The sequence below is a fragment of the Lipophrys pholis genome, assembly GCF_963383615.2.
Source record: "Lipophrys pholis genome assembly, chromosome: 1".
NCBI lineage: Eukaryota > Metazoa > Chordata > Actinopteri > Blenniiformes > Blenniidae > Lipophrys > Lipophrys pholis.
This window is the reverse complement of record NC_137635.1, coordinates 14,048,268-14,064,279: the sequence shown is the minus strand read 5'-3', so window position 1 is coordinate 14,064,279 and position 16,012 is coordinate 14,048,268. Positions and strand designations below refer to the sequence as shown.

The 16,012-nt window shown below is 44.8% G+C and overlaps 1 protein-coding gene across 1 annotated transcript in view; it reads left to right on the top strand.

Moving 5' to 3' along the window:
- grid1b (glutamate receptor, ionotropic, delta 1b) overlaps positions 1 to 16,012 on the top strand; it is a gene marked incomplete at its 3' end in the record, with an annotated part of 396,484 nt that overhangs the window by 288,914 nt on the left and 91,558 nt on the right. The window contains exon 4 of the mRNA XM_080480861.1: positions 163 to 368. Coding sequence (XP_080336987.1) covers positions 163 to 368 — 206 coding nt within the window. The remainder of the gene's footprint in view (positions 1 to 162; positions 369 to 16,012) is intronic.

Genomic DNA, 16,012 nt, shown 5'->3' with positions numbered 1-16,012 from the left:
ATTTTCGTCCAATTAAACGTTTCAAAGGAACAACACTGTTGTTGAACATGTAATATTGATTCCCAACAAACCACGATTTCCATTATCCAGCTAATCTGGATTAGCAGACTGCTAATGCAGGTTTGATTGTATTGATGATTCTGGTTCTCCGTGCTCCTGCAGATATCCGCGGGCTGCAGGGTTTCCTGGACCAGACGTCCCGTCAGGGCGTGGACGTGGCCCTGCAGAGGGTCGACAGGAACATCAGCAAGGTGTTCACCAACCTGTTCACCACCATGAGGACGGAGGAGCTGAACCGGTACAGGGACACGCTACGACGAGCCATCCTGCTGCTCAGCCCACATGGAGCCCACACCTTCATCCAGCAGGTCAGACACGCTCACTTCCTCATCTTTGCCACTTGTTTTTTGTTTGTTGTTTTTTTTTTCCTGCTGGGAGGAGATGAGTGACAGATTACATGTTTGCACACGTGTGGATGGAGGACAAACGCCTCAGCCTCCACAGCTGCCAACATGTGTGCATGTTTAAATCATGCCTGGATGTGTGAGAGTGAATGTGAATTTCCTGGTGAGTAACTCGCCGTTTCTTCTCGTGTAATGTATGCTTAGAAAGCACTTCAGCACAGCAGGCTATGCAACAATTATTTCACTTTAGGAGGTGTCACGGGGCTGTTGCACCATTAAAAGAAGGCGACAGTGAATCGAGTGAAAATGCATCATTTTCACGTTTTTCTCTCGGAAAAGTTGGACATTTAACCATCGTTTCAACATGACGTCAATTCTTACTCTGAAATGGCAGGAACATTACAAACATTGTAGTTAACAAGCCAGGTCATGAGTTGTTTTTTTTTTTTGTAATGAAATCACACACATGCGCGGCAAGAACGACACTCTTTGAACATTGACAGTGGTGAGTCCACGACATTCGCATGGACAGAGTTGGATTGTAACTACGGTGACTGCCAACTAGTCCCAGGAGAATCTGGACCGGGAGTCATGACACTCATTATCCGTCTAATGTGCATGTGCAGAAGAATTCTGTACATGCTCATTAAACATGAGCATGCTCATTGTTCATTAAGAATGTTTCTTAATGAACAGCTGAGTGTGTGAGACACTTTCAAGAGTGTATGTTTGAAAGAAACACACACTGTGTGAGGCGAGTCGGTGATTCTGCTTCGATAACCAGTGAAAACATGCGAGATAGTGCTTCATACGAAACACACACACACACACACACACACACACACACTTGGCGCATATATACATTATGACAAACAGTCAACGTCAAACAGGTGTCAAGGAATATAATCAATTCTGACTCTCTGCCATTGTACCTTGGAAGGGGGCTTGTCTGTGATCCAGTTTAAAAGAATACACTTCCTGGCACAAAAAGAGTTCCCTCTTATATCTGTCAGTGATAAAAGTATTAGCTGTACCAAGAAGTAAGGACAATGGCCCACCATTTGTAATAATATGGAGGATTTTGTTAGGTTTCTTGCTCTATGATGTGCCAAAACTGCTGGATTTTCCTACGAGACCAAAAGCAGTGAGTGAGCGTACCGATTTCTGTCTTACTCTTTGAGCTTTGTGGGGATAAATTGGCCTTAAATTTATGGCGGAGGGAGGGAGAGATACTGCCTGTGCAGTAACATTAACTGAACTGGCTTTATTACAAACACTTCTTCCAAGCGTCATCCCAGTCATCATCTGCAATACCAGCGCTCTCTCTCCCTCGTGCCTTTCAAACGTGATGTACTTGTCGTGTCGGCCTCTTTAAGCGTGTTGTAAAAGGAGATAACAGAGTTGGTATTTTTTAAGAAGAGCTGCCTCTCACAATTTGTAGTATTTTGACACTTGAGTATTGCGGTGCCTCTCCGGATGTAGTCCCTCAACCGCAAATAACAGAAACACTCTTGATGTTTTATGTTGGATCTGTCCTGCAGCTGAGCAAAGGACTTGAGGATGGAGCCATCAAGTAACGTAGACAGATTAACCTTCTTTATCAATAGAGGGAAGAAGCCCTTCCGACTGTGTTGCTCGTATTTTAGAGAGAATTTTAAGGTCTATGTTTCATAATGAAATTGGCCTGTGAGATGCACAGTCTTCAGGATCTTTACTTTTTTTGAGAGGCAAAGAGATATTGGCCTCCAGCAGAGATTGTGGTAGAGTGCGCTGAGCGTTGAGCGTGTCCAGAAGAGGATCGATCAGTATGTCACTGGATTCTTTGTGGAACTCAATACTGAGCCCGTCCGCGCCTGGCGCTTTGCCGGACTGTGGCCCTTTAATAGCTTTGCGCACCTCTTCCTTAGATAACGGGGCATCGAGGGTTTCTTTCTGAGCACCAGACAAACGAGGGAGGCGGAGAGAGGAGAGAAAGTTATTCATATTATCTTGAAGATTTGCCTGCACAGTCGGGGTTTGTATACATTTTCGGAAAAACATGTAAACGTGTTGTTTATGGTTGGACTGTCGAAAGCCTGCTTGCCAAGATCATTCCATCATTTATGCCGCGAGCTGTCGACGACTGACTTACTGATGTGTCCTTGAACATCTCTCTTAATAATCAAATTCAAATACACACAGAAGTGTCAATTAATTCCTCTTCAAACTTTTCAAAAGATCCAACAACCGGTACCCCCAATGGTCCGTCAACGCCTCATCAACATTGCTGATATTAGATGATGGAGACTGAGAAACATCTTTAAATACTTGCCGAAATCAGCAATCTTTAGTGTGGACCACCTTACCCGAGAGCCCGAATCAAGACCAAGACCAATGTCACAACCAAGACTTAAAGGGACAGAGGCCTTAAAGTCCTTGAAAATGTGGTCTTGAAACCCATCTGGAGTACTACAACACAAAGCAACACTATGACCTGGCCCTTTAACACCTCCCAAAACATTCTACGATGACCTACACCCTCCACTGTCCATGAACATCTCTCTGTCGCTGCCGTCAGCTGCCGCTCAACTCGCTGCTAATGTCTTCTGAAATGCTAATGACTTGTGGTCAGACCAGACGCCGAACGTCTCTCCACAATTGAAAAAGTTCAGACAATCCACAGTCTGAATTGTTCTTAAACGTCTCTCCAAATGGCCACAATCATGTGAATGAGACTCTGAAAGGTTTTCAAATGCCTGCTGAAAGTCAAACAACTGATTCTCTAGAGTCCAGACTGTCCTTGAGCGCCACTCTGAACACTCACTGCTGCAGCTGGATTAGCTGCTCATCATTTTGCTCACATTCGATGTTTGTTATTTATTAGCAAAACCGGTCGTTCACTTTTAGTCCTGAACTGCCTCTTGTGCGTGTGAAGAAAGAGTGTGTTTGAGGAACACGTGAGTCGGTTCATGAAGAGCAAAAAGAAAAAGAGTGTGATGGAAAAATAGTGGATGAACACAGAGCGAGAGGATGAAAGAGGCGAGTGGACGTGAAGAGAAGCGCCCGCCTCCAAATCAACGTGTCAGCATCTGTAACCGTGCACAGGTGTGAGCGGCCACCTGGACAAACAGATGGAGGCACGAACACATACACACACACACACACGCACGCACGCACGCAGCGAGCATCTTTCAAGGAGGTGCCATGGGAGCCTACAGTGTTCACTGAAAACAAACAGACTCTTGTGGAAAAAGTTGAGCTTCTATATTTTGGGCTGCAGGAGCAGTGGCCGTCATTCTGAGGTCATTAAAATATATTATCCCTCAAGTGTAATCATAGGCAAGGCAAGGCAAAATTATTTTTAGAGCTTCAGCCAGACATAAGGAAATTCAGTGTGTTTTACAAAGAAATAGAATAAACACATTAAAGCTTTACAAAGAAATACAAAAAGTTTTGAACACATATCCAACCTCTTCATGTGAACACTGCACGTTATCTTCAGATATTTGTCACCTCTGGCTTACAGAGGGAGAGGAGCTTTGACGGCCACTCCGCCGTGCAACAAAAGGGAGACTTAGATGATAAAAACTGGATGTATTTCTGTGGATTTCTGTGGACGCTTCAGGGACGCACAAAGAATGACGGCAGCTCCAACCCAAACATGAACACGACCTCAGCCTGACCTCGTGTGTGTGTGTGTGTCTGTCTGTCTGTCTGTCTGTCTGTCTGTCCGTCTGTCTGTGTGTGTGTGTGTGTGTGTGTGTGTGTGTGTGTGTGTGTGTGTGTGTGTGTGTGTGTGTGTGTGTGTGTGTGTGTGTGTGTGTGTGTGTGTGTGTGTGTGTGTGTGTGTGTTGTTTGGCAGCAGCTCTGAGTTATTATGTTTTCTTTTCCAAACGTGTTTACACATTTCCTGCTCACTGTGACAGGTACGCACACACACACACACACACACACACACACACACACAAATGTTTACCTTCATGTTAACATGCATGTTGACACAGTGTCGACAGAAACAGGGAAAGACTTTGGAGGAGAATTTGGAGTTTGAAACAAAGTCCTTCTACAAATTGGGGAATGAATGTGAAGACTGCATCGTGCTCTTTTTAACTCCCGGTGATGAATTCCACTGTTCCGATGGAGACGTGGTAAACATTCTGCGATAGATAAACGCAACCGACACCGATTAGATGATTCATAAGCTGGGTATTTTTATTATCTTTGAACACGCCAGAGTCAATTTTATCACCCCGTTTTACCTCGATGATGAAAGGAAACCTTCACCTGAGCGTGTGTATGTCGGTGTGTGTGTTCTTGTCTTTCTCGGGGACTCTTGTCACCATGGAAACACAAATGGAGGTCCCAATGAGTAAAATCATTGTTATTTTAGGTGAAGCCAGACAAATAGTTGTTAATGTTTAGAGTTTGTCTTCAGGAAGTGTTAGTGGTGTGTGCGTGCGTGCGTGCGTGCGTGAGAGAGAGAGAGAGAGAGAGAGAGACATTCATTAGCACCAGGACATGACGGTGTGGGCGGTGTGTGACTGAGCTTAATGGAAGTTGCAAACTTAAACAATGTCATGAAAACCTGTGAAAAGCTTAGCAGGGTTTACTCAACCCCGTCTACACACACACACACACACACACACACACACACACACACACACACACGGAGTTATGTGCCATCTAAGGACACTACAATGACTTACATTCACTCTTGTTTTGAAACGGATGATTTGAACTCATCCTGGAGTTTGTTGTTATTTGGGCAGGCAGACGCAGACTAAAGGCCCCTGCATCCTCCCATAAGAACCCAGAGGAACAAGGAAAGTTTGGCAGTGACGTCAGCCAGCTGCTGAGAAAAATAAAGTTTTATCGGCAGGACTGTTCATACTCCAAGAAAAAGCTGTCAAACTCACAGGCCACGCCCCCTCACAGCAGCCACACGCCTATAAAGCGGCGTTTTAACTTTTCAACGGCACAGCTTATTTCTCACGTCCAACGTTTTTAGAAATACTTTTCTCTGAGCTGTTACAGTCAAATAAGAGAACGTTTTTGTCCGAGCCGCCATGTTGGTCCGGTTTTAACTGCAGGAGCTGACAGCTTTGAGTGATGCGTTCAGGCGCATCACATACGTCCGCCCTCCGACATGTGAACAAGCTGCGGGGCTCACACAGTAGTGAGCTTACAAGCTAAATCTGATTAAAATATGACTGATAGTCATTAGCGAGCTGGAACACTCTTGCGCAGCACAGGGCACTGCAGAAGATTCGGCAGTGCGGCACCGACATACCGTCTTCTTGTTCTTACGGAGTATGAATCGGCCTTTAAAACCTCTAAGTTCATCAAACTGAAACATTGTATTTCATCAGCTGATAAATCTGTGAATGAATTCTACACTTATGTGTCTATCAGATGCTCCTTTCTCCTGTTCCACTCCTTCATTCATCACTCCATCATATCACTGTATGTACCACCTTCTTCCTCTTTTCAATTGTTGTCATTTTTCCTCCACTTCCTCCCTTCTAATCTTCTCTTCCTCTCCTTTCCTCTTCCTCTTATCTCCTTCTCTGTCATCCTCCCTCTTCTCTTCCTCTTCACCCCCATTTAACTATTCTTTTTCTTCTCGACTTCCTCCCACCTCCTTTTCTCCTCTTTCTCACTTTCTTGTAGTCTTCCTCTCTTCCTTCTCTTCTTCCTCTTTTCTGCTCTTCTCTTTCTACTCCGGCTCACTTCCTCTTACTCCCCTCTTTGTTTTCTCCTCTTCCTCCCCTCTTCTACCGCTCCTTTCTCTCATTTTTGTCTTCCTCCTCTTCATCTTCCTCTTAATTTTCCTCTTCCTCTCTGTTCTTCCTCTTTTCCCTTCCTCTTCCTCTTCCTCTTCCTCTCTCTTTTCTCTTCTACCCCCTCTTCCACTCATTCCTCCCTCTCTCTCCTCTTCTCTTCTTGTCTTCTTCCTCTCCCTCTCCTCTTTCTCCCCTCTTCTCCTCCTCTTCCTCTCTGACTGAGAGTGTGAATCACAGAGGAGTGAGCATTAGATTGGGAGGCGGGTCGATGCCATTGGTTCCTCAGAGAAACATCTTGATTGACAGGATCCTATCACCTGTGTGTGTGTGTGTGTGTGTGTGTGCGTGCGTGCGTGTGGGGTTTACATGCCCTTGGGGGGGAACCGCCTCTGACAGAAAATTGAAAATGACCTCAATAAACACAAACACCTTTTTACTCCATCTCACTGAAATATAAACACACACACACACACACACACACACACACACACACACACACACACACACACACACACACACACACACACACACACACACACACACACACACACACACACACACACACACACACACACACACACACACACACACACATACGTTCACCCTCTTTTGATTTCTTTCTTAAAGTCTCGGGTTTTTCATGGTTTTCATTCGTTCTTAAACTGGTTCCGGACTGATTCGAACATCTTTTATAAAAACTGCTTTCAAACGATTATTTAATTTGTCTTTTCACTCAGAGCTCAACTTTGTCTTCAGACTGGTTCCAGACCCGGGTTCTGAGCTGGTTCCAGACTCATTTAAATATATATTTTGAGTTTCATGTGATGTTTTTTTTTTTTTTTTAATGTTTGTTTTGAACTACATTCAAACAGCCTGTCTGTGTCTGCATGGATCAGAATTTAACCAGTTTTGCTCGACTTTCATCAATGTTATAGCTTAAGCTAATCATTGTTTTGACCTTATTTTAAGGATGTTTTAACTCACCATTTTTGATTAGAATCAGATAACCTTTGTCTCACTTTCGGTTTGTTTTACCATCAGATCCTGTTTTGACTGGTTTGACTGTTGGTTTTCTCTTTGGAAAAAGCACCTAGAAATGACTATGTTGTATTTAGTGCTATATAAACAAGTTGAATTGATTTGAATTGAATTTTGAACAAGTTTTAAATGCTACCCTACTTTTAAAATAAACTTTAACTATATTTAACCGAGGTTTCAGGTTATTTTTACGTCCAAAATTTGTGTAAATCTCAGACAAACTCACTTTGCATCAAATGTATACATCTTTTTAGATGTTTTGTTTATATATGAACGGGTGTTAGACTGGTTTTGTAATTCCATACCACGCTGAGAAGATCTGGCTGCAGACTGAAGACGTTTCTTGTCTCAATCCAAACTTTTCTCACCTGTTGTTGCTCTGATTCCATTTGTTTACCCTCCTTTTCTTCCCTCTTCCCTCCCTGAACAGCCTGGAGCTGTTACCTGACTTTCCCTAAAAACTAAAGCTGAACTCAGAGGTACCTCTCCTGCCTCTCGGGGGCTCTCGGAGCATCGCGTTGACCTTTAGGAAATGCAGAGAAAATCTCCAGCACTTCGCTGCGTTCCCGGAGAAAAAGACCAAGCCGATAAATCTGTCCCCGACATGACTCGGATGTAAATGACCCCCCCCCATCTGTCGGGCCTTTAAATTCCAGGATTAGCGAGCCGTTAAAAGTCGAGGTTTTCGTTCCCGTGTGGCTCCATTGCACTCCTGCCGACATGTTTCTTAATCATTGTTAATCACCGCAGATTTGTCTCCCGTCAACATTAGTCCTTGCAGAAGGACGGCATCCATAATGGAGCCAGAGGAGGACTGATGGGAGGGGGGAGGTGAACAGGGGAGACCCTCCAGATCACAACAGGAATAGAGACGGAGACATAAAGATGGGTCTAATGACGGAGTCCTCTGATCCGCCGCCTGGGCAGAGGAAGATGGAGAGACGTCTGGCACACTTCAAACATGCAGCCGTGCATCCAGGTCGCACCACAGTATGAAAACTGCACGTCAACAACTGCAGCTCAAAGCATTAGTGAAATGTCAAAAACGTGAAAAGTGAATGTTTCTTAGCCTCTAAATGGCACAAAAACTTCCTTTCTGAAACAAAAATATGTTTCACTGAGGTGCTGCTCATCTGCAGCTGTCGATACATCCCCAATGTTTGTCCTTCAGGAGCTGAATTCTGTTTATTCATCTATTTATTCAGACTCATCATTAAATACTTTCAGTCTGTATTAGACCAAGGCTGGTTAGTAACCTCGCCTCACAGAGAAGGTCCCAGGTTTAATTACTTGTTGGAGGCTTTTTATTCCTGAGTGAGTTTGCATGTTACCTGTCCAGGTGTTACCTGCCTCCACACGGCTGGGATCGGAGCCTGGATGTTGAAGGCGTGATCTCATCATACCCAAAAATCTTCACACTCATCTGATTTAAACCGATTTGTCTTGGAATAGTTCTACACTTTTAGAATGTTTCTCAGGTATTATAGACTGATTCGGCGTTGCTTTCTCGTCACTTCTGGACAACCGGTTTAGAACCCTTGTTGGACTGTAGTTGTAATTCTTTGGGTAATTTGTTCTTGCAGGTTTGAGGCACTTTGTGACTGGCTGTGGAATTCTTTTGGAGGATATGTTGTGATTTCAGAGCATTTCCAGCCTTGTTTCAGTCTTTTCCAGGACCAGTTTCAGATTGGTTTGAAGTAGTTTTGGACAGGTTTGACAGTACTTTTAAGCTGGTTTGGGTCTTAGGGTTATGAAGAGATATTTTACTTGTTTGAGACCGGATTAGGACTGACATTCCAAGAGTTTGGACCACTTTTAGACTGATTTGGACTCGAAACCTTTTGAAAGTGATTACAGACTGGTTTGAACAGTACTGTTGGACTGGTTCTGGATGTCTAGGTTCTAGTTTTAGAACAGTTTTGTAGTCTTTTTTGAACATTGATTAAGAATGGTTCAGACTAGGTTTGAAGTGCTTTTGAGCATGTTCAAGGCATTACATTGGTTTCCAAAGTCTTCCTCTCAGACTGGTTGTGACAGTTGTTGAAGACAGTCGGTAATCATTGTCTTCTGAAGTCAAGAGAACACTTTTGGTAATGTCCGTTTTTTTTGGGCCTAAAACTCCTGAAAAAGTCTTAGGAAGGTTCATATCTTGACTTCACTGAGAAAAATACCTCAAACGTAATCTTTAAAACCGTTAATCTGTGCACGCACAGGGAATTCTGCACTGAACGGAGTAAAATACAGTGTGTGAGGTGAGAATTCAACAGTCACTCCTCAATGTGTGAAACGGCACTGAAATAGTGGAGCTAATGGTGATTCTCTCAGCTCAGCGGGACTCTTCATCTTTGGATGAAACATTAAGAGCCACGTTGGAGTTGGACACAAAGTAGGTTATTATTTTCCTGCTTGTGTTTTTTTTTTTTTTTTTTTTTTTGCTTTTTTATAAAGTGGGTTCGTGAAAACAGCGGGATCAGGATCGATCTCCCCCCTCAGCGCCGCTCTAATTGGAGCACTTAGTGTGAGTCTAATTGCCTGGAAGGAGGTGGAGGTGGAGAATACTTGACGAGCATTAGCACTGATTGGAGATCAGCACTTCGGTCGGGTCAACGCCTTCTCACACTCTTGCCATTATATGGAGCCGCAAGGTGACCTCGCCCTGTAATCTCTCCTTTCATTCTTTCATGAGGGGAAACAGAGAGAGGACGATTTGTTTTTAACCAGGTGATACACGACGCTCCGGTGACGGGTTAGTTTCAGACTGGTTTTGTCTAGTTTGTAACTGATTATAGATTGGTGTTGAAATGGTTTCGTCTACCTTTGGTTGTGATTGCATACTAGTTTCAGTGTTGCCCCCCCCCCCCCCCCCCCCCCCCCCCCCCCCCCCCCCACACACACACACACACACACCCGGGGGCCTCCCCTGTGAGCATGCTCTTTTTGGCTCCGCTCATCTGAGGTTCTACTGTACACATATTATAGACGGCTTCGAGCAAACCGTCATGGTCACAATTTTTTCAGCTGTCTTTTTCCAAAATTGTCCAAATGATGGCTGGATCGTTTGCTGCCTAAAACTGTGCACTGATATGGACCTGCTGCTCCATAAACTGGCCTCAACAGCCACAATGCTGGCTGCACGTTCAGTATCTTCCACCGAGCGCCCCCCGCCCCTCCATTGGTGGACGTGCTTTTGAGTCCCCGACCCAGTGCAGGACTCTGCTGTGAACGTGGACACTTGTGGCAATGGTGGTGGATGGATGGATGGATGGATGGATGGATGGATGGATGGATGGATGGATGGATGGATGGATGGATGGATGGATGGATGGATACGTTAGTTATAGATTGGTTATAAGTTAGTTTTGGACTCATCATAGGCTAGTTTAAGACTAGTTATAGACTAGTTTTGGACTGGTGGTAGACGTGTTACTGGTTATAGACTAGTGTTAAACTGGTTATTGTCTAGTTTAGGACTGGTTATGGTCTCACGATTAAATGTTTTAGTTCGCAGTTCAGATCCATTGTAAAGGCGCCGGTGTGACAACCTCTGGGCCAGCAGCGGTGTGCGATAAATGAGATGATGGATCAGAAACGGGCTGACGTGTCATTTGTCACAGCAGAGGGAGAGGACTGGTGGTGGGGAGTGGGGTGTGTGTGTGTGTGTGTGTGTGTGTGTGGGGGGGGGGGGGTCTGGTTGCTGCTGTCATTTGTTAGGCTGATGGACAGTACGGCTGAAGCATCGGGGCTGACAGTGCTTATCCGATATCAGCCAGGGAACGCAGGGGCAGCTGAACTGTAAACATGCACCTGCGTAGCAGACCCCAGAGAATTGTGGGAAATGGGCCAGGGATGACAATTTCGCACTATAAAATCAACTATACAATCGACTTTCTCTGGACAGACTGATATGGATCGAGGTCAGCCTGTACAGAACACTAAGTAACAGTTATTGTAAATATAGCTGAATGTATGATATGCTAATTTACAAAGAAATCACAATTATTTCCAAATGCATTCTGGGAAATACAACTTTGTACCCTCCTGTGGTACAAAGTGACACTGCACACCAGGATACTGGCTCATGTTGGAAGATAAATGCGTAGTAGTAGAAGTCATTGACCAGATATCTTGATTGTTGTTTCCTCACATTCTGTTGATTATTTCCAAGTAATTGTTTTGACATTAAAAGCTGGTGGCCTCGAGGTCAGAGACGCCGACTGGGGATTGATAGTCTGCATGTTTGAATCCCTCAGCTGGCAGGTCACCACTGTGGGTCCCTGAACAGGACCCTTGACCCCCATCAGCTCCCCCCGAAAAGTTTGATTAGATTAGTTTGTAAAAATGTGACATATTGTGCATTTAATGGGCCGTCGGTCTCACAGACTCTCAGAGTTGAAGGGATCAGTGGAATCGGCCTGATTGTGACTTTCTGACCTCGCTGCTTCCAGCCGTCCGAATGGAAACCACCGAGATAATGCCGCCCATTAGGTGTCTGACTTCTGTGGCGCCACAGCGCACGTCACCCAGAGGTCAGCTAACGAGGATGCTAACAACAGATAACAACACGAGCACTTTCTCTGCACAGCGTCATCCGTCAGCCGCCTCCTCAACCCAAAACCACATGGTGCACTTCCACGTCAGTCTTGACATTCACTTTCTCATAAAAAGTTTCCCAAGTTAGAAAATGCCGCTGTGGTCCTGAAGGGGGCAGCATTGTGTCTTGTTGTCTTTTGAGTGACAGAGATAGTATGCTAACTTGCTTCCTGCATTCTTCCCAGTTTGTAAATGCAGCTTCTGGCCTGTCTTTGAGCAGTAAGCACAAGAGAGGCGGCAGTCCATGTTAATACTGCCTCTCAAAACTACAAGAGCTGAATACAAACTGCAGTGACTCACTACTGCCACCTAATGAACAGTATGGGTGTGATTTTTGTACGATGTACATTTTCTTCCTTTTTGCATTTGAGAAAGTAAATGTTAAAGTAAATTTGTGGCAATACGAGTTGAAAATATTTCAGTCAAAGGTACCGAGTACTATAACGATAACCGTTGCAAAACATAGCACGTTATAGATTTCTGTTCATCTCATTTTCTTCCAGCATTTAAAAACCAGTTAAAACTTGTCCGATTCATCTGTAGATATCTTTTTTTTTGTTGTTGTTTTTGTGAATAGTTTTGGGTGAACAAGCACATTTGAGTTCCAGATTTGCACAAAAGGTCATTTGCATGATATTTTTTGGAAGTCAGTAACTCCCTGCATGCCCTGCAGGCTAACAAGAAGCTGCGGGCAGCGTGTTGGCGACCCCCCCAGTCCCCGGTGGCGATAAACCAATTTGCAGTGAGAAAAAACGACCAAACCCAATAATACAAACAGTCTGGTATTTAAAAGGCAAATAAAGTAGATTATTAACCCTGCTGGTCCGGCAGATTATATCTGCACCTTGTGGCATCTTGCACAGCTGCTGTAGTGGATCGTCTTTCAATCCAGAGGTTGGTTGTCTGGTTCCTCGTCTCACCTCGAGCTTATGTCCGTGTGAAACTATACGTGGCTGACATGAAGCCCACTGAAGCAGTGAAATGAGCTCTATAAGTAAAATCCTTCACTATGGGATGACTCCGGGGAGCGGAGACTGACGGACTCGACTGTGTAACGATCACCGAGGTCATTCACCTTCACAAAGCCTCGCAGGCGGTTCACAGGGAGCCATGACGGCCCAGGGAGTTCCTCTGCAGAGGCTCCCGCGGAGCGTCGGCTGTGAAGCCGCCTCGTGCAGTAATCTGCCCCGTCAGCAGCTTGTTGTTCTGATCCTGAAATAGCTCCCGTCCCCGGAGAGACGCCGTGAAAACTTTGTGTTTGTCAGGCGGCATCATAAATACAAGCTCACCGCTTCCTGCCGTCGCACTTCACAGGTGCCGCTCCTCCTCGCGGCTCTTAGAAAGCCACGTTAAAAACTCTCTGCGGGCTCCGTGCTCAGATTACTGAGATCAGGGCGTCTTCAGGAGGATCTGTGGAGGCGCTCATGTCTTTTTGGCTCGGTTTTGTGTCGCCATTTTTCCTGTTTATGTGGTCTGTCACACCGCTGATGGAAGAATTAAATCTCAGTGCTGTAGGTATTGTGGGTTTCTCTGCATGGTGGCTTCTGGCAATTATCCCGAGATGTAATAATGTGAATGCAATTTGTCAAGATGGAGTTTGAGAGAGAGAATGGAGGGCAGGGGAGGGGAGGGAGGGGGAAGGGGGGGAACACAGAGAGAGGAAGAAGGGGGGAGGAATCAGATTGAGAGAGGAGGTGATTGGTCACAGTGCGACAGAGAGATGAGTCAGTCAGGTTGAGCGACGCTGCTTTTCTGCCGCTGTCATCAGGTTTTTCTCCGGTGTGCTCAGACTGCATTCAAACAGGCTGCTTCTGCTGTTTCACCCACAAACAGCAGAAATTCTGTCCTGACCTGCTGGAATGCGTCCGTGTTACCGCCCGGCCTCAGCCGCACCGTCAACCTGCTCATGAAGACACTCGTCTGGGTTCAGAACCGTGACTGGTGCCTGCACTGACACCGATGGTCTTCAGTTTTTCAGACGGCACTGAAAAGAAAACAGACTTCACGAAACCACCGCACGGATGCAGGGACAGAACCATTGAACACTTTTCAAAAAACATTGTCGATAAACATAAAGCTGTGAAGAATTGTGTAAATCATTGACCCCAAACTCTTCTGAAAACCACTGTCTTTGGACACTTTGGCAAACATCCTCCATGAACACTTGTGTAAGTGTCACTCCTAAAAAACATTGTCGGTGGCGTTTTTAAAGAATTGCGTACACAATTGTTGTGAACATTTTGAAACCATCATCTATGAGCAGTTCTGTGACTCGTCGCCTGTGAACACTTCTGAAAACCATCAGATCGCTATTGGAAACCACTGTCTTTGAAAAATGTGGTAAACCATCATCAAGGAACACTTCTCTTCAGTTATTATCTGCTACTTCTAAAAACCATTGTCACTGAATATATTATTATATTATATTAATATTGTATTTCTTTAAAAAAAAAAAAAAAACTGTCGTCTGTCAAGAATTCTTTCCATAATTGTCTGTGAACACTTTTTGAAACCATCGTCTATCAGCACTTCCATAACTAATCGTCTTTGAACACTTCAGAAACCCACTGTCAGACGACGTCTTTTTTTACATTTTGGAACAGCATTTTTTACATTTTCAGCACTTGTATTCTTCTGAAAAGTCTCGTCTTTGACTACTTTGGACAAACGTTGTCTGTGAACGATTATGATAAAACCTGTGGCCCTGAGCACTTCTCGAAGTGCGCTTTGGAACCATGGTCATCTCAATACTTCCTAAAACCTTCAATCAGCTCGGAAAACCATTGTCTGTGAACACGGTTGATTGCGGCATTCATTTTAAATTGAACGTCAGTTCTGGAGTGACTCGACCAATGTGCCCACTTTTCTGGCACTTGGACTTCTGGAAGCTTCACTTGGGTGAATTGTTAGTGTACATCACCTGGCTGGAGTGTTTGTACTGTGCCACCATTCTGATGTGAATCTGTGTGCGCGCGTTTGTGCGTGCGTGCGTGCGTGCGTGTGTTTTTCTCACAGTGGATGAACGTGGTCTGTGCACAGAAATTAGCGTCCGAGCATCCGAGTGAGCGAGCGCCTCCGTCAGAAAAGCTCCTGCGCTGCCGAGTCAAAGTGTTTGCTGGGATTTGTCCTCAGCTCAGGCAGCTGCTGATGCATGAAATATAAAACACACACCAGCCTGTTGGCAGCTCCTCTGGGTGTGTGTGTGTGTGTGTGTGTGTGTGTGTGTGTGTGTGTGTGTGTGTGTGTGTGTGCGTGCGTGCGTGCGTGCGTGCGTGCGTGTTGGACTGATGCAACTTTGTACTTTTACTGGGAACTCTGTGTTATGTAGTCGCTGTTAAATCCGGGGATTTGTACCTGCGTAGTGTGCTTTCAGCTCAGACGGAAGAAAGCGTCCAATCTGCAGGGTCAGGAGTTAAAACAGCCTCTGGGCCAAAATAACCATAAAAGATCATAAAAATGGGCAGTGAAAGAAAAAGATAACTGGGAGGACAGATTCCTCATTTCACCTCGTTAATGTTTTATTCATCGAGTTGACGCGTCTTCACCCGAGGGCGTGACTCCTGGACCCCCCGCTGGTCGTTATGGCGACAGGGGCGGGAGGAACCGGAATGTTAACGTTAATGAACAGAGCCGGCGCGCCGCTAACACGTTACTGCAAATCCACAGTGACTGATGGCTCTCGTGAAAGTATTACCTGGCTCATGGTTAAAGATGGTTTTAGAGCCGCGGTCTCGCTCTGTCCTGGCTGTTAGCTTTAGCATTAGCTTAACATGTCTACCTTTAATGGTTATTGATTTACCACTTGACACAAGACACAAACGGCTAAATAGTGTATTATATCTAAATAAGGTAAAAACAAGTCCATAAAGTGTAATGTATTATCATTGTTATTCACAAGCGTTGCTGCAAAAGATCATTAGTATTCATTACAATACATTATATACATACAATGTGTATTCATGTCACAATAAAAAACAAACTTGTATTAGTATGATACATGTATGTTTGTGAAGCATAATTTTCACGTCACGAAGACGCTTCACAATAACCTCACACAATTGTAACACAAATGGCTTTTTGAAGAAATGTAATGTTTTGAATGTTCCCTGACCGCCGTCCATTACTGGACTAATTACTGTCAGAAGCAATTCAATGATGCTCGGGCCAACGACCTCTTTCTCCTAAACATGTGCATGCTCATCAAGATGTTTTGGGCAC